This window comes from Schistocerca serialis, chromosome 4, assembly GCF_023864345.2.
Source record: "Schistocerca serialis cubense isolate TAMUIC-IGC-003099 chromosome 4, iqSchSeri2.2, whole genome shotgun sequence".
Lineage (NCBI taxonomy): Eukaryota > Metazoa > Arthropoda > Insecta > Orthoptera > Acrididae > Schistocerca > Schistocerca serialis.
Window position 1 is genome coordinate 244,368,879 of NC_064641.1, and position 24,825 is coordinate 244,393,703.

The 24,825-nt window shown below is 42.7% G+C and overlaps 1 protein-coding gene across 1 annotated transcript in view; it reads left to right on the plus strand.

The window, feature by feature from the left end:
- The window catches only part of LOC126473640 (attractin), a 293,725-nt gene that overhangs the window by 82,393 nt on the left and 186,507 nt on the right, over window positions 1-24,825 (plus strand). Inside the window, exons 8-10 of the mRNA XM_050100828.1 lie at window positions 59-190; window positions 451-634; window positions 13,134-13,433. Of these exons, the coding sequence (XP_049956785.1) occupies window positions 59-190; window positions 451-634; window positions 13,134-13,433 (616 nt within the window). The remainder of the gene's footprint in view (window positions 1-58; window positions 191-450; window positions 635-13,133; window positions 13,434-24,825) is intronic.

Consider the following 24,825-nt stretch of genomic DNA (forward strand, 5'->3'; position numbering starts at 1 on the left):
TGTTAAACATAGAATATGTGCCCCCTTGCAGTGTTCTCTACTATTGAATGTATTCCAGGTCCTCTCAGGTCCGCAGGCCATACAGCTACCATAGTGACAGGACGTGGTGGAAAGTCAGAGAGGATGATTGTTATTTTTGGTTATTCTCCTCATTACGGGTACCTGAACACTGTCCAAGAATACCATTTTGGTTAGCTTCTAATTTGTTTTCCACTAATGCTTGTAGTACTGTGTAAAGGAGATATTTTTTCACATTTGGTGTTGATGTGTACATATTATTTGATCATACTAACTCTAGCAATTCAAGAAAAATACAAGAAAACCAAATTGTCATAAAACATAAGTATTTGAACTTTCATGTCAAATGTGACATTTTCATGTGTTAGAGTGCATTCAGCTTTGTGTTACATTGTAGAATATTGAAATGAATATGTTGTTTTAATTTTGCAGGAACACGGGAGTGGATTATTGTTCGGACTGTTGGCTATCCAGTAAATGGAGGCTATGGACACAGCAGTGCTCTAGATCCCCTTACTAATTACATTTATGTGTATGGTGGTTTTGTGTCTGAAAGTTCAGCTCAATCAGTTCTGACCAACCGAATGTACTCGTACAATCCAAACACCCATAAATGGTAAATACCTCCTGCTACTCATGCTTTGCTAACCTTCTTCTTCTAGTTTCTCTTTTCTGTTGAAATTGGTGAAGCTGTGGGCAGAGTGCTTTATGAACGGTATGTAAACTGAGATAGAGGAGAAAGTATTATCACATACACTTCCAAAATTGCAGTTTGACTATTATAAATCTAAAAAATATTCCTCACATGCTCTTCAATCAGAAATTTCAAATTCTGTGAAGAATTGGGGGGAGGGGGAGGAAAATGCATTGTTTATTATACTTAGTAATGATTTATATAATAGAAGGAAACATTCCACGTGGGAAAAATTATATATAAAAACAAAGATGAGGTGACTTACCGAACGAAAGCGGTGGCAGGTCGATAGACACACAAACAAACACAAACATACACACAAAATTCAAGCTTTCGCAACAAACTGTTGCCTCATCAGGACAGAGGGAAGGAGAGGGGAAGACGAAAGGAAGTGGGTTTTAAGGGAGAGGGTAAGGAGTCATTCCAATCCCGGGAGCGGAAAGACTTACCTTAGGGGGAAAAAAGGACAGATATACACTCGCACACACGCACATATCCATCCACACATACAGACACAAGCAGAAATATTAGTAATGATTTAAAATTACATTTTTGACATATTCCTGTGACAATGTCCTGTTCCTTATTCTCTCTTTCTTATCATAAAGGAAATGCTTAAAATGTGTAGCAAGCTATGGTATGGAAAAAAGCTTTGGTATTGAGAAATTACAATATTACCCACATTTGACATGTACCTTCAAAATAAACAACACAGTGAACACACAGTGCTCAAGAAGGAACTAAGATTGGCTGGCAACTGGGCAGTTGGCTTGCTGAAATATCAGTCGCAAAGTTATTTTAATTGAAGATTATAAGTGTACAGAATGTGTGTGTGTGGGGGGGGGTGGGGGGGGGGGGGAGGGGGAGAGAGAGAGAGAGAGAGAGAGAGAGAGAGAGAGAGAGAGAGAGAGAGAGAGAGAGAGAGTATAAAATCATCATCAGGCCATGAAATATCAATTAAACATGTATACATTATCTGATTAAAAGTATCCGGACATCTATATTCAGACAACTATTAGTGGACGTTAATACGGGTTGTGTCCACCATTCACCCTTATGGCAGCTTGAACTGTGCTGGGGTCAGTTTCAGTGAGGTGGCTGAATGTCTGTTGGGAATGACGGCCCATTCTTTCTCAAGAACCAAAACCACAGGAGGTATTGATGTTGGGTGCTGAGGTCTATAGTGAAGTTGGCATTACAATTCATCCCAAAGATGTTCCATTGGGGTTGGGACTCTGAATAGGTCAGTCCATGTTAGGAATGTTGTTGTCCACAAACCATTGTCTCACAGATGCTGCTTTTTGATTGGGTTCATTGTAATGATTCTACAATAAGTGTTCATCTCCAAACTGTTCTTCTACTGTGTGCAGTACACAGTACTGTAAAATGGGTTCATATCTGTTTGCATTTAGCATTTTATGAAGCACTATAAGGGCCACACTAACCACAAAAGACAACCTCATTCCTAAACATAACTCCCTCTGTAGATCACTGTTGGCACTACACATCAGGGCTGGTAAACTTCACCAGGCATTCACCAATCCCAAACCCTTCCTTCGGATTGCCACAGGGTATAGCGTAATTAATCATTTGAAATTGTTAGTTTCCAATCATCGGCAATCCACTGGCTTCACTCTTCACCTCAAGCATCACTTAACATTGACTACAGAAACGTCTGGCATATTAGGAGCTGCTCGGCCATTCTTTTTAACTCCCTGTGGGCAGTTGTCATGCTCTTTGGATTACTGGTATCACTATGGAACTAATGAGTGATTCATTACACTGTCTTCATGTGATTTTTTGCAACCACCCTCCACAGTGCTTGACAGTCCCTGTCTGCTAATACTTGAGGTCTGCATGCTCTTGATTTGGCTGTGGTTGTTCCTTTGTGTTTCCACTTCACAGTCACATCTCCAGTAATTCACTTGGACAGCTTTAGAAGGGCTGAAATGTCTCTGATGGATTTGTTACTCAGGTGACATCCAATGACTAGTCCATGTTCAAAGCCACTGAGCTCTCCTTACCGATCCATTCTGCTGTTACTACTTGTCTCCTGACAATACAATATTCCCTGCCTCTTTTTTACGTTGGCAACATCTACTGTATTTACTCAAATCTAAGCTGCACTTTTTTCCCGTTTTTGTAATCCAAAAAACCGCCTGTGGCTTAGAATTGAGTGCAATGCAAGTGGAAGTTCTGAAAAATGTTGGTAGGTGCCGCCACAACTAACTTCTGCCGTTGAATATAGGTAGTGCTACACAGGCATGCTTTGTAGGCACAAAGATAAATACTGGCGCCAAAACCTCTGCGTCAGTAATTAAAATTTTAAAAAAAAGGTGGAAGACAAGCTATAGTTGCTAAGCCAACATGAGTATGAAGTGAAGTGTTTATGGGATGGAACATAGATTTGTTCGCTATTGATGCTCTTGGCAGGTAGGATTTTATTAGGGATGATCTTAGTCTCAGTAGGAATGCAAAAAAGAAATTGGATGGATTGATAATTGTCTTTAAGTGGAATACTGCTACTTACGGGCATATCCCTTTAGTTATTGATGAAGTCAGAACTTTAAGTCATGTTTCAAGATATCAGTATTAAAAGAAGTAAATATAACTTATAATTTTGAACCTGAAATGTGTAAAGATAAAAAGGAGGTAAACTAAACTTCTTGTCCTCTTCAATGTGAAGGCTGGTTTGGTGCAGCACTCCTCCACCCTGCCCCACTACCTTCCATAACCAAATTAATAATTCCTTAATACCTCAGGATGTGTCCTATAAGCCAGTCCCTTATTTTAGTTAAGTTCTGCCACAAATATATATTCTTCTCTATTCAATTCATTATCTCTTCATTAGTTATCAGAACTATTCATGTCAACTTCGAAAATTTTCTGAAGCAGTAAATTTCAAAAGCTTTTATTCTCTTCTTGTCTGAATTCTTTATCATTCACATTTCTCTTCCATGCTATACTGCAGGCAGATATCTTATGAAAATAGTTCCTGACATTTAAATTTATATTCAATGTTAACATATTTCTGCTTTCCATAAAAACTTTCCTTTCCAGTGCCAGCCCCCATTTTATGTCCTCTGTTTTAGACATGGTTAGTTATTTTGCTACTTACGCAGCAAGTAGCAAAGCTCATCTACTGCTTTTAGTGTCCCACTTCCTAATGTAATAATCTTAATGTCACTTAATTTAATTAGACTAAATTCCATTGCTATTGTTTTCCTTTTGTTAATATTCATGTTGATGAAGATTTCTCGGGTCTCCAGCCGGGTGGTAGTGTTGATATCTCGCAATGTTTCGGGAAGTGTCATATGACCCATTTTGTGGCGAAGATGGGTAGTATGACACTTCCCGAAACATCGCGAGATATCAACGTTACCACCCGGCTGGAGACCCGAGAAATCCTCATCAATAGTTTACACCGGGAAAGCCTACAGCCACATATAATATTCATGTTGTAACCTCGTTTTGAGACATTATTCCTTCTGTTCATTTGCTGCAGTCTTATATTTTCGTTCCTTAGTTAAATGCAATAGCTCCTGTTCTATCCAAAGATTATTAGTGGACAATGTGTTTTTGCCTATTGGATCTTGTACTGTCTTCATTATTTCATCTCTCAAAGCTTTTTTATGTTCCTTTTCAGTGTTTCAGTTCAAAGTCACTAGTGCTCTCTTTGAAAGACTAGACAACCTCTGGGACTTTTAACAATAATATGGAAAGAATAGGTTGCCAGTTGCCATAAAGAAATGTTGAGCTGCAGCCAAGAACAAAGAAAAAGAATTTTTGAAACATTCAGCTGTCAGATGAAGTCCTTCCATAAGATATAGAAAACTCATACACATTTGTACAAGGACAGCTCATGCACATGTGGTCATCGCCACCTCTTGGCACTAAGGCCCGACAGTGACTGTGTCTGCGATACCCTTTCCTAGCTCTGTCCTCCACCTGCCTATCTCCTTCTCTGTTCCCACTCTTGTACTACACATGCCTTCCATCCCACCAATACACCAGCACCATCTCTGCTTCCTCTCTCCCACACAACCTCCCGAAGCTTCACCGAGCAACTCTATTCTGTCCCAGCCATGTCCATCCACACTCCTGCAAGCAGTACTATCATCTTTCACCACACCTAGCCTGCTATCCCTCCCCCTTCTGCTCCCCACACCCCTTCTGTACCTCCACTACCCTCCTCAGCAAAGATTGTTGCTTACGTCCAGTGCAGTTGCAATTGGGTCTTCTGATGTAGGGCCTAGTCCAAAAGCTGAATGTAAGTAACGTTCTTTTTCATTGTGCCTGTTTGAAACTCAGCGTCACCTACAGGGTGTTACAAAAAGGTACGGCCAAACTTTCAGGAAACATTCCTCACACACAAAGAAAGAAAATATGTTATGCGAACATGTGTCCGGAAACATTTACTTTCCATGTTAGAGCTCATTTTATTACTTCTCTTCAAGTCACATTAATCATGGAATGGAAACACACAGCAACAGAACGTACCAGCGTGACTTCAAACACTTTGTTACAGTAAATGTTCAAAATGTCCTCCGTTAGCGAGGGTACATGCATCCACCCTCCGTCGCATGAAATCCCTGATGCGCTGATGCAGCCCTGGAGAATGGCATATTGTATCACAGCCGTCCACAATACGAGCACAAAGAGTCTCTACATTTGGTACTGGGGTTGCGTAGACGAGAGATTTCAAATACCCCCATAAATGAAAGTCAAGAGGGTTGAGGTCAGGAGAGCGTGGAGGCCATGGAATTGGTCCACCTCTACCAATCCATCGGTCACCGAATCTGTTGTTGAGAAGCGTACAAACACTTCGACTGAAATGTGCAGGAGCTCCATCGTGCATGAACCACATGTTGTGTCGTACTTGTAAAGGCACATGTTCTAGCAGCACAGGTAGAGTATCCCGTATGAAATTATGGCGGTGAATCGAGGAAGTACAGTACATACTGGCGAAACTAAAATGAGCTCTAACATGAAATTAGGCGTTTCCGGACACATGTACACATAACATCTTTTCTTTATTTGTGTGTGAGGAATGTTTCCTGAAAGTTTGGCCGTACCTTTTTGTAACACCCTGTATATGTGGTAAGTAACATTGTATCCTTTCCACATTACTATTATTCCATCCTGCATTTTCCATTGTCTGGTTCTTTCATGTCTCATGCATTTAATTTCCTACCCTTATGCAATTTTTCCAATTTTAATAAGCAGTTCAGAACTATTAAGTTGTCAGAAAAGACGTCTGTGCCTGGAAATAATTATAACTTAAAATCTGATTTTTGAATTTCTGTCGTACCAGTTTATAATGTATGTGAAACCCTCTTCCCCAGGGGGCTTACAACTCTTTCTGCTCTTCCTGTAGCATCCTTCTATTATCTATCTTGTTCCCTTATCAATTATCCTCTCTCTCTCTCTCTCTCTCTCTCTCTCTCTCTCTCTCTGCCTTCTGCCTCCCCACGCCCCACCCCTCCCACCATACCTTAAAAAAATTGTATACCCCTTTTGGTGTATTTACAAATGGGCTCCATTCTTGCATTTGACCTCCACTTTACTTTCAAAATTTTATTAGTAGTGTGGGCCATGGGGGGAAGATCAGCCAGTACCTGGCAGGGTACCCAGTTCATGTGGAGGTCATCAAATACACGTATGGTGATAGCCTTCTGACTACACAGGGAACAAACTGTTGGTGTCTGTATTGTTTCCTGTCATCAATTGCAAGACCTGTGTGTGTGTGTGTGTGTGTGTGTGTGTGTGTGTGTGTGTGTGTGTGTGAGTGATTTGGGAGATACGGACTCTGGGCAGTGATCTCCATGCCAGGGACTGTTGCGTAGGCAGTGTGGTACCTATTTGGAGATAGCTGGACAGTGTGGGTGGCACCTTGGCAGACCAATATCAATGAAGAGAATTAAGTTGGACCACATTGGCAGCCATATGGCCCCAGCTTCTCACCAGAGTGATTGACTTACTTACTTTTAATGCAGAAGGATATAAGAAGGATATAACCACATATGTTTCCCTCATTAGATATCAATAAAGGTGAAAACCAATGTATCAAACAATGAAAATAAGTGCCAAAGTTACTGGTATGTACCAAGACTGAAAGTGAATCCTTTATAAATACCAAACCATTATTTTTTTCAGAGGAAATAAATTAGACGTATGACGACATCACCTTGATAAACAATATGCATAATGTATCCGTACTGATTAACACAGCATCCCTGGCTCATTCATGGGCAATTTTAAGCTGCAACAAACTTGGCGACAACCCTGTAACAATTATCCCTCACAGGAACCTAAACATAATCAGCTGTCTAATTTCCTCAGGGACCTCACTAATAAGGAACAACATGGTGTCCATTTCATCAGTTGCTTACAACAAGGGTTTAAAGCTTTATTTTAAATTTTTGAGGGTGACTTGCTACCAGATAAAGTTCAGATCAAGGTCTACCAAAGTCCTTACATACCACCCACCATGGACAAGCTCACATATCAAGAGACCATGAAAAAGTATGAGCATCATAATCCCAAAGAGATGACACAGTCTTATGCTACAGCTGCAATGTCATTGCCATCTCTGTCAATGGTGCCTTCCTCTGTTGCACCTCTTACAGTGGGCACTCTGTGGCTGCCTGCAGATACCTGCCTCCTCCCCCCCCCTTTTTTTCTGCCTCTGCCTCCCCCCTTCCCCCAGGCTGGTGGAGGCTCTTCTGGTGCTTAAACTGCACCCATTTTGGAAGCATTGGCTCCCCACCTACCAGCTACCGGGTACACCAGCCCTATCCTCCAGCCGGAGGCACCTCGTCCTCTGGTTTCTCTAGCTAGGAATAGGTCCCTTGGGACTCTTTCTTCCATGAATCCTGCTGGTCCACAGCCAGATGTCAGCTGGTGGCAGAAGGAGCCACTGGCTGCTGCCCATCAGGCTTCTCTTTGTTCCTCTGTCCCTGAAAGTATTTCAGGGAAACCTTCTTAGTCCTTGTCTTCTAAGGGGGAGGAGGACAAGAAGAAGCACTGTAAGGCGAAGGAAACTCTGGTGGCCCTCATGTCTCTGGACTCTGCATGTATTTCTTCTGTGCCCAAGGTGGAGATCCTGGTGGCCCCTAAGGCACCAGATCTCCCAAGCAAATATGCCGCAGAACCTGTATCAGTGGATCCCCTGACGTTTCAACCAGTGACCGTATATGACCCTGCCCTGAGTTATAACCCCCCCACCCTGCTCCCCAAGTCACTTCATGCCTCCACAGTAGTCGGACAGTCTTCTCCCCCAGTAGAACTGTTATGGACTTTTACACCAGATGGCTGAGCTGCGGCAGCTTTTAAGTACTTACCTGCATTCTGGGTTGCCATCCAGGTAAATTAGTTCCACCAAATTGGACCCCAGCCCTTCGTGGTTATCACAGTTACTTTAAGAATTGTACCGACTCGACTGTGAGAGGTTATTTGTACGCATATGCAGGGCTCTGTATACAGTGACCTTATGCCTCTTGCTACACCTTTGGAGGCTGTGGCTGTTCGGGTAAGGGCACATCAGGATTTTACCATCTGTAATGTTTATCTCCATCCCAATTATGTTGTGTCCAAGGAAGTACTGTCTGTATTACTCTCTCAGCTCTCCCCACTTTTTCTAGTCTTGGATGACTTCAATGTCCATAATCTTTTGTGGGATGGTACAATGATCACTGGCCATGGTAAAGACATTGAATCGGTACTGGCACAGCTCGATCTTTGCTTCTTGAACTCTGGTGCCAACCACACATTTCAGTGTGGCACTCAGAACTTATTCAACCATTGATCTCTCCTTTTGCAGCCCTGGTCTTCTAGCATCTACCCACTGTAGGGTCCACAATGACCTGTATGGTAGTGACCACTTCCTGATCTCCCTATCCCTCCCTCAGTGTGCTCCCCTGGACACCCGCCAAAATGGGTTCTCCATAATGCTTACTGGGATGGGTTCACCTGTGCTGTCGTCTCCCCACCACATGGTAGTATTGATGCGGCTGTTTGACACACAATGGCAGCCATTGTTTTGGGAACCAACCAAGCCACCACCTCTTCCTTGGGATCTCACCGGCAGAAGACGGCACCCTGGTGGACCCCAGAGATTGCTGCGGCCATTAGAGTTCATCGGCAGGCGCTCCAATGCTATAAGCGGCACACTTCAGAGGAACCCCTCATTGCCTTTAAACGGCTCTGTGCCTGTGTTCACTACCTGGGAACAGGGTGTTTCCACCATTGGATCATGTACCTCTCCATCACAGGTATGGGAAAAGATCAGACACCTCTACAACTTCCAATCCCCTGCATGTGTACCAAGTATTTCCTTAGATGGTGTTTTTATACTGATCCAGACACGGTTGCTGAACATTATGCTGACACATCTGTGTCTGGTGTATCTGAGGACTACCAGCCCACCTTTGCCATTCAGTGAATGGGAACTCTTCAGTGCTTTAGCCCATTGCCCTGATACGGCTCCAGGGCCAGACTGCATCCACAACCAAATGCTAAAACCTCTCAGTGGATTGTCAGCATCACATCCTTGCCCTCTTTAGTTGGATCGGGAACAAGGGTGAGATTCCATCTAAGTGGCAAGAAAGCAAGATAGTTCTGGTACTAAAACCAGGTAACAATCCCCTAGACAAGGACAGTTATCATCCAACCAGCCTTACCGACATTCGCTGTAAGTTGTTTGAAAGCATGGTGAGCAAGTGGCTGTGTTGGCTCCTTGAGTCTCAGGGCCTTTCGGCTGCATCTCAGGGCAGTTTTTGCAAAGGCTGCTCCACTGCCATTAATTTGGTTCACCTCGAATCCACCATCTGAGTGGCCTTTGTGTGTTGTCAGCCCTCATTGCTGTCTTTTTCAAGCTACAGAAAACTTATGACTTGACATAGCCTCACCACATCCCTACTACATTACACAAGTGGTGTCTCCAGGGTCCACTTTCGATTTTTGTCAAGAACCTCCAGTTGCACTGTATGTTCCGGGTTCAAATGAGTGCTTTGCTCACTTACCCCCATATCCAAGAGAAAGGGGTCCCATAGGACTCTGTATTGAACTTCCCCCTCTTTCTTGTTGCTATCAATCATCTAGCGGCGGCTGTGGCGCCTTTGTTATCACCCTCCTTATATGCTGACAATCTTTGCTTCTGTTATTGCCCATTTAGTATGGGTGTTGCTAAGTATCACTTACAGGATGTCATATTAAAGGCACAGTCATGGGCTCTCACCCATGGCTTTTAGTTTTCAGCCTTCAAGACTCATTTCCTGAACTTCTATCACCATCCTACTGCCCTCACATACAGAGAGCTTTACCTAGGCGATCAGTTACTTCTTGTAGTTGAGCACACCACTTTTTGGGTCTTTGATTAGTGGCTGCTGTATCTTCCCCAACTTCGTCAACTTAAACGAAAGTGTTGGCAACACCTCAACACACATCACTGCCTCTGTAACGCTAGGTGGCTTGCAAGTACCCTTTTGCAGCTCTATGAAGCCCTGACTATGTTGTGCCTTGATTATGGGAGTCTTTCACGTAGTTCAATATCACCCTGAGAATTGCGTATACTGGATCCCATTCTTCACTGTGGGGTCTGACTTGTGACAGGAGTCTTCCAAATTAGCCCTGTGAACAGCCCACTAGTTGAGGCTGGAGTACCTCCATTACCTATCAGGAGACAACAACAGCTGCTGAATTATGCTATACTCATTCATAGTTTCCCTGAGCACCCCAACGACCATGTACCTTTCCCTTGATAGGAGCCCCACCTCCCACAATGGCAACCCAGAACTGGGTTTACAATTGCTAAATGCCTCAGTGTCTCTGTTCGGAACTGCAACTTCCTCCACAGTCACCTCTGGTCAGGGAGACATCACATTGCCCCCATGGATTGTGCCCCAACCTCGGATTTGTCTCTACGTCTCCTTTGGTCCAAAAGATTCCATCGACCCTACAATTTTTCACCGCCTGTTCTTGGCTGTCCTTGAGACATATCCAGGTTCAGAAGTGGTTTTCGGAGATGGCTCAACAGTCAATGGACAAACTGACTTTGCATACGCACATGCACTGTGCAGTGACTTCCACTCTCTGCCATACAGCTGCAGTGTGTTCACTGCTGAATTAATGGCCATTAAACTAGCCCGTAGCTATGTTTGTTCTTGTGCTGACAAGAGTATCCTAATCAATAGTGACTTCCTTAGCAGCCTTCAGGTTACAGACCAGTGCTAATCTCCTCGTCCACTGGTTATGACTATCCAGGGTTGTGTCTGTGACCTCCATCAAGCTGGATGGCCTGTTGTTTTCGTTTGGACTCCTGGTCCTGTTGGGATTTCAGGAAATGAATGAGCTGACCAGTTGGCCAAGTTGGCTACAAGGATGTCAATTCTGGAAATGGTGGTCCCAGAACCAGACTTTTGGTCATTTATATGCCATAGATTGCTGGAAGTCTAATGGTCTGTCCAGATCTCCCCAAAGAAACTGAGGACAATTAAGGAGACCATGACTGCGTGGCAGTCTTCCATGTGTGCTTTACGCCGGGAATCCTCTTCAACTCTGTATTGGCCACAATTGGCTGAACCATGGCCACATTCTCCTACATGAGGATCCCCCTCGCTGCCGATGTGGAGCCTGTCTTACTGTGGCCCACTTACTCACAGACTGCCCTAATTCAGTTGCTTTGAGGTGGCTCCTAAATCTTCCTGACATGCTCCTAGCAAACAATGCCAAAGCAGCTGTTCTGGTTTCTGCCTGTAAGGTATGGGGCTGTTTGGCCTCATTGACCACCTGAGGGGTTGGTGGGGCACCCCTCTCTGCCGCCTCCCCCCCCCCCTCCCCCCGCCCGAGGTCCCTTGTTGGCCTTTGTTCAGTGGCCGAGCCTGGCCTCCATCCTTTCCACCTTTATTCCCTTCATTGTTTTCCTTTTCTTTGTTTTAGTGCCATTTATTGGCTGATATTTGAATAATTTGTCTTTACTCTCTCTTTTCTGGGCTTTTATGTCGCGTGTGTCTATGTTAGTTACACTTGAGATTTTCCTGGATTTGCCACTTCCTTCCTTTGAAGACCACTCCTGGTTACCACTTATTAATGGGTGAAGGCACTATGACCTTGCAGTTTGTTCCCTTTCACTCCAAACCAGCCAACCAACACAGTACTCTGTCCTATTTACAGTTAACTATATAGTATGGCCACAACTATCACTGAGGCATGCAAGGCACTCTACCTAGGCAAGTTATGTGGTTTGTAAGGGAAGTGTTAAGCAGTAAAATATATAATTTGTTTAAATGAACTGCAGTCTGAAAATTTTAGACTATTGTGTGCTCTGAACATCAATTGACCACTGATGTAGTAATACTAAATATGGATGGGTATAATGTAGTATCAGTTACTAAAGAGCAGATATGACTGACTGAAAAACGTTCTGTTGGCAGTTCTTTGTATTCTGCTGTAGATTATCTTCAACTAAACTCTTAAATTTTAAGTTTGTTTCTTTTATAAATAGAATTTATACTGTAATACAGTAGTTTTTCTTAAAAGTTATTCATTTCTTTGTATTACACTTCTGTTCACATCCCAGACAACACTCTCCGCATGACCCATGGAACACATCTAATGTAATATACAATTGCTGTGTTTAAATGAGTTGCCAACCCAGCTCTATCCACAGCAGTTCAATTTGAAACCTTGAAATATAAGGTACATAAAATTATATGATACCTGTGAAAAAGCAAATGTTAAAATTACTAATATTCTACAGGCTGTTATGCTGTGGTCTTCTGCGATCTGTTAGGTTACCCAACTCTTTGTCTCCGCCTTCTGACGTTATCTTCAGGGTGTTTGTGGTTTTCATGTTGTTCCATAGCCCATGGCGGCTCACATTTGATGGATATTAAACTACTTTGTAAGTACTGTGGTATGCATGTGTGACAACATGTGAGTTTTCAATGTGGGGGTGGTTTTCCCAGTAGTGGTTGTTGTTGTCACTGTACTACTCATCCCATTGTGGATGACATAACTTTCTTTAAGAACTGGAGCCAAATGCTGTTCAGCTTGACACCTCCTTCCTTCCAGATGAAGTTACTGGCAAGCTTAACAACACCGAAGCCACAGCACATCCCCTCTCCTTCAGGGACAAAACATGGGGCTATGTAAGAGATCCCAGAATACCATAGCATACTGGCATGGAGAGCTTTAGTAATTTTAACCTTTCCAGCCGGAAAGTTTGCATTTAAATCAGTTTTTCATCACTACCTGTAGAGAATGTTGTATGACCGATAATAGAGTGTTAAATAGAAAGCAGTATAATTATTAATTTTAATGTAAACATTTATCCTCTACTATATTTAATAATTTATCTGTGTGAAATTAATCACCCAGGCATGTGGTTCAGTATGTAAGAACATTTTCTGTTGTTGCACAGGTTACGACTGGCAGATGCTCCATCAGCTCGGTTCCTGCATACTGCAACTTTCGTTTCTTCTGGCCTTATGTTGGTGTTTGGTGGAAATACTCACAACGATACAGCTCATAGTCATGGTGCTCGTTGTTATTCTGCTGACCTGCTTGTTTATGATGTTCTGTGTAACCATTGGGATATCTCGGATGCACCTCACCTACTGCGTGCAGATCTTGCAAGATTTGGGCATTCTGCTGTCACATTTGAGGGTGCACTCTATCTGTATGGTGGTTTTGATGGACAGATGCTCTCTGATATGATGAGGTTTGTTCCAGTTCTTATTTTTATGTAGTATTTGCATTTGCTGGTTAGTTGGACTGTGGATATTGTATCAAAAATTCAGTTCATTTTTGGTACCATAGTTCAAAAACATGTAGCGAGGTCAATATTGTAATGTGTAAACTATTGAGTTTTCTCCTGGAAATTGTTAAGCATCCCTGACATGATTTTCATTTGTTAAATGTATGTACACCAATTACTCTGCCTCGACTCTCCCTACCACTCTCCTGTCTACCTTCCCCTCCCCCCCTCCTATTCACCAAAAGTTGTTGCATTTGTTACATTTATCCTGTTCAAAAAAGTAAAGAAAATACTTTAGTTATCTTGTCCATAATAACTGTCTTAATGTCCATACAAACTATTGACAAAATTATTTAATTGGATAGGTAAAGAATGTACTCACCAAGTGGTGGCAGACTGCATACAAAAGACTGTTGTAACTGGCAAGTTTTCAGAGGCAGTGGCGGCTCCTTCATGCAGAAGGTTTGAAAGGGAAGGAAGAAGTGTGAAGGAAAAGGACTGGAGAGGTCTAGGAAAAGGGGTAGATTTCAGGAAGGTCACCCAGAACCGCTGGTCAGAGGAGACTTACCATATGGGGTGACAAGGAAAGACATTATGTGTGTGTTCTGCTGCCACTTCGTGAGTGGATCTTTTATTTATCCAGTTCAATAATTTCTGGGTGTTATGTGTCATAAGGAGGCCAACACAAAATGAAACAGTTCATGCAAGGAAGACTTTGCAAACAAATGTGTACTGCTATTTCTCTACTGATTCTCTCGATCAAATTGCATTAGAGACTTTCAAGAGCAAGGCATGTAGCCACTGTGCCAATACTGTATAGTGCTACGTAACATTCACAACATTTTTGAAAAGCTGCATGGTGTCTGTGTACTGTATCTTTAACATAGTAATACCATTTTTATTTACTGTGATGTAATTTTTTATAAGAATATAACCTAAGTGATTTTCATTATTGCACTTAACATTTGCAACAAAAATACATTTACAGTGCAATTTCTGCCAACTAACACAGAGAGAACGGGAATTGCTAACTAGCCATTGAAGTTCTAGTGATTTGCTGCAAGTGGCGGCCCGTACTGAAGCACTTACAGAAGCATCAACAGCATGTAGATGGGCAGCAAGTCATAGTGTTGACCCCAGGCATGAGTAGTCTGTACTCTGGCATTAATTGATGCTTTATTCTCATGATGCGACAGAATTAATAGCAAGTTGGGCTCCGAAGGTCTGAAACTTCCTGGCAGATTAAAACTGTGTGCCGGACCGAGACTCCATCTCGGGACTTTTGCGTTTCGTGGGCAAGTGCTCTACCAACTGAGCTACCCGAGCAAAACTCAGGACCCACCCTCACAGCTTCACTTCTGCCAGTACCTCGTCTCCTACCTTCCAAACTTCGCAGAAGCTCTTGTGCGAAGGTGTGTGCTGCCACAAATAAAAAATCAATAACTATCTAGTTTTCTTCTCCAGCACATTGCTTTGTGCTTTTATACAATGTGGTGTTGTCTTTATTAATGTGTTGTATTCTACCAAGAGTACTTTGTTACTGTATAATCTATCAGGGTTATAAGAAAATTGCAAGGAAGGCCATTAAGAAGAGAAAGCAGTTTAGCTGGTTAGTTCTAAAGCTAACAATAGGCTTATCCATGTATCAGAATCTATTAAACAGTATGGGAAGGAGTGCTTTGGTAAATCTATAAATGCTGGTATAGTAGGTGAGTGTGGGATCATTCAACGCCAAATTTCCATGGTAATTTATGTGATGTTTAATTCAGCTGTAATAAGAAGTAAATTAGTAAGTAAGTGCCACTAAAGGAGGTTGTGTTTATGGCAGAGAAAAGCCTTGACAAACCTGTTTGATCAAAATAGAGAGAGAAATAAAGGCAAAGTGAACGAACTGCTGATTGAGTATGCACTTCTAACTAACTCTGTGGTTGTTGTTGTTCTTGTTGATGTGGTCATGAGACTGGTTTGATGCAGCTCTCCATGCTACTCTATCCTGTGCAAGCTTCTTCATCTCCCAGTACGTACTGCAGCCTACATCCTTCTGAATCTGCTTAGTGTATTCATCTCTTGGTCTCCCTCTACAATTTTTACCCTACACTCTGCCCTCCAATACTAAGTTGGTCATCCCTTGATGCCTCAGAACTTGTCCTACCAACCGATCCCTTCTTCTAGTCAAGTTGTGCCACAAATTCCTCTTCTCTCCAATTCTATTCAACACCTCCTCATTAGTTATATGATCTACCCACCTAATCTTCAGCATTCTTCTGTAGCACCACATTTCGAAAGCTTCTATTCTCTTCTTGTCCAAACTAGTTATCGTCCATGTTTCACTTCCATACATGGCTACACTCCATATGAATACATTCAGAAACGACTTCCTGACACTTAAATCTATACTTGATGTTAACAAATTTCTCTTCTTCAGAAACGCTTTCCTTGCCATTGCCAGTCTACATTTTATATCCTCTCTACTTCAACCATCATCAGTTATTTTGCTCCCCAAATAGCAAAACTCCTTTACTACTTTAAGTGTCTCATTTCCCAATCTAATTCCCTCAGCATCACCCGACTTAATTCGACTACATTCCATTATCCTCGTTTTGCTTTTGTTGATGTTCATCTTATATCCTCCTTTCAAGACACTGTCCATTCCGTTCAACTGCTCTTCCAAGTCCTTTGCTGTCTCTGACAGAATTACAATGTCATCGGCAAACCTCAACGTTTTTATTTCTTCTCCATGGACTTTAATACCTACTCCGAATTTTTGTTTTGTTTCCTTTACTGCTTGCTCAATATACAGATTGAATAACATCGGGGGAGAGGCTACAACCCTGTCTCACTCCCTTCCCAACCGCTGCTTCCCTTTCATGCCCCTCGACGCTCATAACTGCCATCTGGTTTCTGTACATATTGTAAATAGCCTTTTGCTCCCTGTATTTTACACCTGCCATCTTCAGAATTTGAAAGAGAGTATTCCAGGCAACATTACAAAAGCTTTCTCTAGGTCTACAAATGCTAGAAACGTAGGTTTGCCTTTCCTTAATCTAGCTTCTAAAATAAGTCGTAGGGTCAGTATTGCCTCATGTGTTCCCATATTTCTACGGAATCCAAACTGATCTTCCCCGAGCAGCTGTGACTTATTAAACTGATAGTTCGGTAATTTTCACATCTGTCAACGCCTGCTTTCTTTGGGATTGGAATTATTATATTCTTCTTGAAGTCTGAGGGTATTTCGCCTGTCTCATACATTTTGCTCGCCAGATGGTAGAGTTTTGTCAGGACTGGCTCTCCCAAGGCTGTCAGTAGTTCTAATGGAATGTTGTCTACTCCCGGGGCCTTGTTTTGACTTAGGTCTTTCAGTGCTCTATCAAACTCTTCATGCAGTATCATATCTCTCATTTCATCTTCATCTACATCCTCTTCCATTTCCAAAATATTGTCCTCAAGTACATCACCCTTGTATAGACCCTCTATATACTCCTTCCACCTTTCTGCTTTCCCTTCTTTGCTTAGAACTGGGTCTCCATCTGAGCCCCTGATATTCATACAAGTGGCTCTTTTTTCTCCAAAGGTCTCTTTAATTTTCCTGTAGGCAGTATCTATCTTACTCCTAGTGAGATAAGCCTCTACATCCTTACATTTGTCTTGCTGTGGAAAAATAATAAGAACAGAAGGAAGTTTCTCAAAATAATACATCTGCAGTGTTGGAAAATAAACCACTCATAAGATAAGTGCAAAAGATTTGATACACCCTTTCTGTCAATATTTGTCAAGTTGATTAAAAATCTTATTGGCATAAGCAAGTACCCCAGAGCTATTCATGATGGTGCTCTGTCAATTATTTTCTTATTTGCCATATTAGGAAATGAAAGATAGAGACTGGATCATTTATTTAATAACTGAGTAGTAAAGACTCATATGAATATGATTATGGAATATCAAGTTAATCAGTGTTCCTCATCATTGGTGAGAAATTGTCATATGTCAATATGCCTTTCATGTGCACTCAATTTTCAGATAAATGAAATGCTCATTACTGAAACTACTGTATAAAAAGAAGAAAGCTACAGTGTAAACAGTTACAGCCATTGTTTTTGAGAAAACCAAGTGGAAAATAGTAGTTCAACATCTTTGTACATGTAATTTTTATCATACTTGCAGTTTGGATTCAGGATAAGACTGTGAACAGAAAATTCAAATTATTCTTTTGCAGGACTACGTGTAAATCTAAAGACAAAAGATCATTTAACAAAAATGTTCAGTTTTATGGACCATGCTATATTCTTGAACATTTTCCACAGCAGGTATTACCATTGCTGAGCCAATTGGTACACTGTGAAAGTGGCTGCAACTGCATTAGCAATTCATACGTGTAGCACGATTGCTGTGGTGATTGATTTGTCAGTGACACACTGGATGCAATATCTTTGTCTGTTTGAGTAGTGGAATTCATTTTATATTTTTATTAAAAGTAATAGATTTTGTGCAGAAATGAGTAACTCAGACGAGAACAAATTTATTCTAATATTAACACTATGAATTGGCAGTTACGAAGGAAAGAGGATGTTGAGTGCATGCCATCAAAGCAAAGAGAGAAAGCTTCAGGGAATACCATTGCCTGCATTTTGGAGTATAGTCGCATTAAAATTGGTTTTTCTGGTATTTTCATGTGTCATGAGAATGTTTTGAGGATGAGATATTTTTATGGTATCTACTGTTTCTACTCGGATGTGAACTTCTGTTTTTATTGTACACTATTCTATTATTCAGAGCTCATCCTTTGAAATTTATAAATAGATAATTGTTTCTAGTTTTTATTTTCTAGTATTTTAACAACTACAGGTATGTTATCCTACATCTTGGTGATGCACACCATAGTAAACGGTGATTCCCAGTTTCAAATAAGTAATGCTTTATTCACAGCACAAGTCCACAAATAAGGTAGTTACAATAACAACTGACAGATCATTTATGATCACGTAATGGAAACAAAATTCATGGGTGTGGTACAACTTCAGAGGGAAGACTCATCCTGACTGGCCTGTAGAACACCATCTGTGGGGTCTGCACTGTCTGGAGTAACATGGAGCAGTGGAGAGTGGAGTTTCCTGGCTGGTCTCAGCGAGTTCTGATTGATGAGCTATGAGTATAACCAGTTCCTGGCCTAGGACTGATTGAGAAACTGACTGCCCTGCTGGGATCTGTACTTGGCCTTAAATATCAAACAGGTGGAAGTAGGTCCGTCACAATGTGACATGTGGAGAGTACTTTTTTCCTCGATAACAGCGCCGCCAGTTTCCTAGAGAATGCACTGCTTGGAAGCATGGCTGACGCTCCCGGGTGGAATCTGTAATAAATGGTGTATCAACAAACTGTTCATTTGCAATATTGTGTCCATAATGTGTGATGCCCATGTCATATTAGTTTCCAGAGGAGAGGCAGCGATGGGCAGGCAGACCCACAGGATAAAGGCATCGTATTGGCAGCATACGTAGTCAGCCTATGGTGGATATACACAACAACCCTTCACATTTACAAAGGAGATTGTAAAACCACCTCTAAGAAGGCTGCGCATCCTGCCTCCTGTCCTCCATGATGGGAGGCAGTGAATCTGACAATGGAGAGTGGAGATGCTGGTCGTCCACTGGAACGGAACTTCGCCCAGCAACATGGGAGGCCCCAAGGAGTGGGGAGCTTGAGGTGGCTGCTACACAAGGCCACAAACCCAGGGTCTGATGTTGTGAAGCAGGTGGTGTCCAGGGTGTAGCCAACCCAAGCAGCACTGAGAAGAAAGAATGGAGGAGAATTAGCAGGCATGTAGACAGCAACAAAGTGTGAGTGGTGTAGCAGCTTATGTCGACAGGCCTGGTGACACAATGTTGCCCTAGAACTAAATCCGAAACAGCATAAGAAAATAACAGGAAAAGAAGCACACAGTCTTTGCTAGGAGAACGGCAGCTGACTGTTGGGGGCGGAGATGCAGAGAGCTGACCACAGGCAGGGACCAGCGACGGCAGAACCGATTACTACTGGGCTAGCTGCAACAGGACCAGCATTGACAGTTGGGCTAGCCACAACAGGGTAGGCCACAAGAGGGCCGACGAAGACAGAAGTGATGAGAAGGTGAGATATCATAGTTGACAGCATGTGCAACAACAGGAGGGCTGGCTGTGACAGGGATTGTGATGACAGGAGGGATTCTGTGAGGACTGGCGTCAGAAGATGACACAACAAGGGTTGGACCAGGAGCAAAGGGACTTCTGTCATAGAACTCTGTCAACAAGAGACCAAGTGCTGCAAGGCACGACAACATAACAGACAATGAGTCTAAGGTGGACCAGCTTGCCACACAGAAAATTTGTAGATGCCGAGTCCATACACTATTCATGAACACACTGTGTTCAAACACTGTGGGGAAGACCTCCCGTCCTGACCATAAAACCATAAAATCAGTACACATTCTCGTGGCTGAAAACAACACTCACTACAAAAATGCTCACCCAATCATTCCACTAATAAGTTATTGTTTATGTCCTGCAGATGAGAGACTCTGAAAAACTGACAACACAAATGAAAGAGAGCTGTAGCCACATTTGCAATAAAGTGAGCACTGCACTCTGTACCTTGTATGCTGTATGCGAGAAAGTGCATCTCCAGTTGTTGATAGTATGTGGTCCAGTCTTCATTCTGGCCATCAAACTCAGGAGAAGTGAGGTCAGTTGCATGAGCTGCTTGCTGAGACAGAGCTTTCACAACCAAAACTTGTGTTTAGCTGAGATACATCCTGCAGCAGTTCCTGAATTTCCTGCTCCTGTAATTGAAGGATAGTTGTGCTGGTAGCACCAACGCAATAATTTAAAAGGCCACTCAAACCTTATGTGAAAGTGCACTGCTAGTCCTGGAACTTGAACTGTCACAGAATTATGAAAAAGTTACTAAATTATTTAATTGTATAAATAATAAATCTACTCACCAAGAGGTGACAGAACACATATAAAAGATGATGCTAATTGGCAAGCTTTTGGAACCAGTGGCTCCTTCTTCAGGCAGAAGGGTTCAAGAGGAAGGATGAGGTTTGAAGGAAAAGGACTAGAGAGGTCTAGGAAAGGGATAGATTTCAGGAAAGTCATCCAGAACTGTGGGTCGGGGGAGACTTACTGTACAGGATGAGAAGGAAAGACTGACTGTTGGGGACTGCATCGGACAAGATTTGAAAACCTGAGAGCGTAAAGGTAATGTGCAGACAGAGATTATGCTTAAACATCATGCATGAGTTAATAATAGTGAAAAGGTAAATGCACTGTACCTAACAGAGGTGGGAGAGGGTGGTGAGAAATAGATGGGAAAGACAGTGAAAGATGTCGAAAACTAAAATGTAGTGAAGCAAAGAGTAGTTACAGTGAAGAAATGCTGAGACAGAAGAAATTAATGTAAATTAAGGCCAGGTGAGTGGTGAGTACCAAGGACATGTTCCCACCTGCAGTTCTGAAAAACTGGTGTCCAAGAGAAGAAACCACATGGCACATGTGGTGAAACAGGCACCGATGTCACAAATTCATGTTGTAGAGCATGCTCTGCAACAGGATATTGTGAGCTGCCAGTATACACCCTGTACCTTTGCCCATTCTTCTTATTGATAATTTGGTGGTAATCATGCCATTGTAGAAGGCCTAATAGTGTTTGTATTATAGCTGGTATACAACGGGCCGTTTTGCTGTTGGCACTCCCTTTGATAGTATATATTTTGCCAGTCTGGCTGGTAGGTGGTGGTAGGAGAGTGTGTAGGTAGGTCTTGCAGCGGCAACGGTCACAGGGTCAGGAGCCCTAGTGTAGGTAGATGGGTGCAGAAGGGGCATAGAGTCTGACAAGAATATTGCGGAGATTGGGAGGGCGACAGAAAGCTGTTCTCGGTGTGGTGGGCAAAATTTCAGACAGAATGGATCTCATTTCATGGCACGATTTTAGGAAGTCACGGCCCCGTTGAAGTAGCTGATTAAGACATTCCAGTAAGGATAATACTGAGTCACCAATGGTGTGCTCCAGGGATCAGCAGTACCAGTATTGGATGTGATGGCCCTGGAAATCTGCTTTCTAACCAGGCTGGTGGGGTAATTACATGCAGTGAAGACTGAGGTGAGAATGATGATGTATTACTGTAAAGAGTCAGCATCTGAACAAATACATTTGCCATGACTGTATGGGAGGGAATGTTTGACATGGAGAGGATTGCAACTGTCAAAATGTAATTACTGTTGTTTGTTGGTAGGTTTAATGTGGATGGCCGTACCCCTGATCTGTTTATTGTCTGCCCCTCAAAGGTGAAGTAGTTGTTGGCAACTATAAAGTTGACTAAGGTGAGTAGGAAGGATGTCGTAGGTTTGGAATCAGGTGGGCACTGACTGAGGAAATTTTCAGCAGCAGACAAATCATGTACGTGGGGGATGTTGGTGTAGAGGGAGATGGTGTCAATGGTGACAAGCAAGGTGTGTGGTTGGAGTGGGATGGGCTCGGATTTCAGATTATCTAGGAAATGGTTGATATCTTTGACGTAGGAGGGGAGTCTTTGTACTATGGGCTGCAGATGTTGATCAACTAAGGCAGATATACGTTTGGTGGGTGCTTTGAAGCCAGCAACTATAGGACGGCCAGGATGATTGGGTTTGTGGGGCTTAAGAAAGATGGGGGTACGTGGTTTGGGTGGGGTGAGAAGTTCAATGGATTTAAGTGTTAGTCCTTGTGAGGGGCCTGAGGTTTCAAGGAGGGTCTGCAGGTCAGTTTGAATCACAGGGATGGGATCTTGATGGCATACGTTGTATGTACAGGTGTCAGACAGCTGGCGTAAACTTTTACTAACATACTCCTTTCAGTCACGTACTGCAGTGGTAGATCCTTTGTTTGCTGGGCAGATAATGATGGAGTATTAGGGAATGTAGAGACTGGAGTTCTGCAGAGGACAGGTTAAAGTCATGCTGTAGGGACCTGAGGAAGGTTTGTGATGCAATGCTGGATGTGAGGAATTCTTGGAAGGCTTTTAAGGGATGATTTTGAGGTAGTGGTGGTGGATCAAGTTGGTATCGTGGTCTGAACTGTTCAAGTCAAGGTTCAGTGTCAGGTTTGCTGCTGTTTTGGGATTGGGTTGCAAAGCGATATTTCCAATTGGTATTATGTGTGAAGGAAAGTAGGTCTTTCACCAAAGCAACATGATCAAAGGCAGGTTTAGGGCTGAAAGTGAGACTCTTGGATAATACAGGTAATTCAGGAGGAGAGAGTGCTTCACATCAGAGATTAAGAACACTGTACTGTTGTGACTGGTTCTTGATTCTGTGAGGTAGTGGTGAAGGCTGTGGGATGTTAAGGAGGTTGGCCAAGCTCAGTTTGCAGAAGAGGAGTGGTGGTTGATGGTGTGGCTGTTTAGGAAGCTGCAGAGGAATGTCAAGGGAAACACCATTGTTCAGGTAGCTTAGGAGTAGGTGGGATAGCTTTATGAGGTGAAGTCTGGTATGTTGTTGCAGTTTGAAGTTGGCTTGGCAGATGGTACCATTCAAGGAAACCTAAGGGACAGGTAACTGCAGGATTTTGTAGAAGGAGAGAGGTATGGCAGAATGGAAATTGGCTGATGAGGCAGATAGATCACAGATTAACCAGGCGAGAGCAAGAGATTGTTGTATTTGAAACTGTAAAAGAGCCTGCTGTAGGGTAGGATTGCATCTAGAAACAGGGACTTTCAATGTTAGTCCTTTTGGAGTAACTCCAAGGGACAAGCAGGTTTCAAGAAACAGAATGTGGGACCTTAGTTTTGATGTGGTGAGGACACAGAAAACAAGTTTATTAACATAAAGTAATACATGTACCAAATGGACTCATCGCCATTACTTCTCATTGAAACATGCCATAGTGAATTATGATTCCCACGTTGAAATAAGTTACACTTTATCCATGGCACAGTTTCATGAATAAGTTAGTTCCATTAAGAATTGAAAGATCATTTGTGATCACTTGAAAATAACAAAGACAAAGTTCACTGGCATACAACAACTTCCAAGGGAAGCCTCCCTTGATTGGCTTGTAAAGTGATGTCCGTGGTGGCTGCACCATGTGGACTAACATAGAGCAGTATGTAGGCAGTGCGGTAGAGAGTGGAGCATCCTGGGTGGTCTTGGTGGTGTCTGATTAAAGAGCTACGAGTGTAGCCAGCTCCTGGCCTGGACTGAATGAGCAACTGATTACCCTGCTGGAGACTGCGCTTGGCCCTAAGTATTCAGCAGGTGGAAGTATGTCTGTGACCATGTGATGTGCAGATAGTACTTGTTTCCTCAAGAGCAATGTCCTCAGTTTCCTGGTATGTGCGCTGCTCTGAAATGTGACTGGTGCCCCCCAGGTGGAGCCTTCAACAAACAGTGAATCAACAGACTGTTTGTATGCAGTATTCTGTCCATAACTGTGATACCCACTTATTATTAGTCTTTAGGGGAGAGACTCCTGCAGGCAATAGGTAGACAAATCCGTAGGGTGAAGATGATGTAATGGCAGCATAAGTAGTCAGCCTACAGCTGAATACAACAACAGGCACAACAGGACAGTTGCATTTTCATTTCAAGTAGAACCTTCTGTTGTTTGCAATACAGTAAAGCAAGTATGCATTGAAATTTGAAATGTTTTGCACAGCTACATAAGAAATTACTTGAGCCATGTCAATGTTGAACCAAGTCAGCCTTTAGCACTCACAGAGACATGCACTCTAGTATTTTGTATTGCAGTTAAGTGCAGAGCAACCTGTGCCACATTTTCAGTAAGGGGCTATTTTGTAAGCAACTAGCTCTACATCATTCAAATAAATGAACGCCTTTAAAGGAAAAGGAACCATGTGACTCCTCTGTGTAACTGTTCCCAATATCAAATTTCTGTTTTGTGTTAGCTATTCGTAATTGTGTAGTAACCACACCGGTTGCTATACCCATGGCACACAGTGGATATAACTCAGGCCATTATGGCAAGCATAGTGTGCACTGAAATTCACACAACGACCTGAGGTGGCCACCAGGAGCAGCCCAGTCATCGACCATCTTCACCAGGCCCACTGTGTGCATGCAGCGTTACACCAGGTACACCTGTTGGGTACAGTCATGAGCCTCCAGGCCCCCAGTTGAGAAATTTTTTGACACATTTTGGGACTACCATCACTGTATTATTGTTGTTGTTCTCGCTCTGTTTCCCAATAAATTTTATCTCTTTCATTGTCAGAACACAAGTGGCAACGTGTGAGTGTTGTTGACAGAGTGCAGTCGCAGCACATGGAGCCAAACGCACTGGGGGAAGAGGCAGTCACTGCAGTAGAAAAAAGCTAACTGTTCTGCCA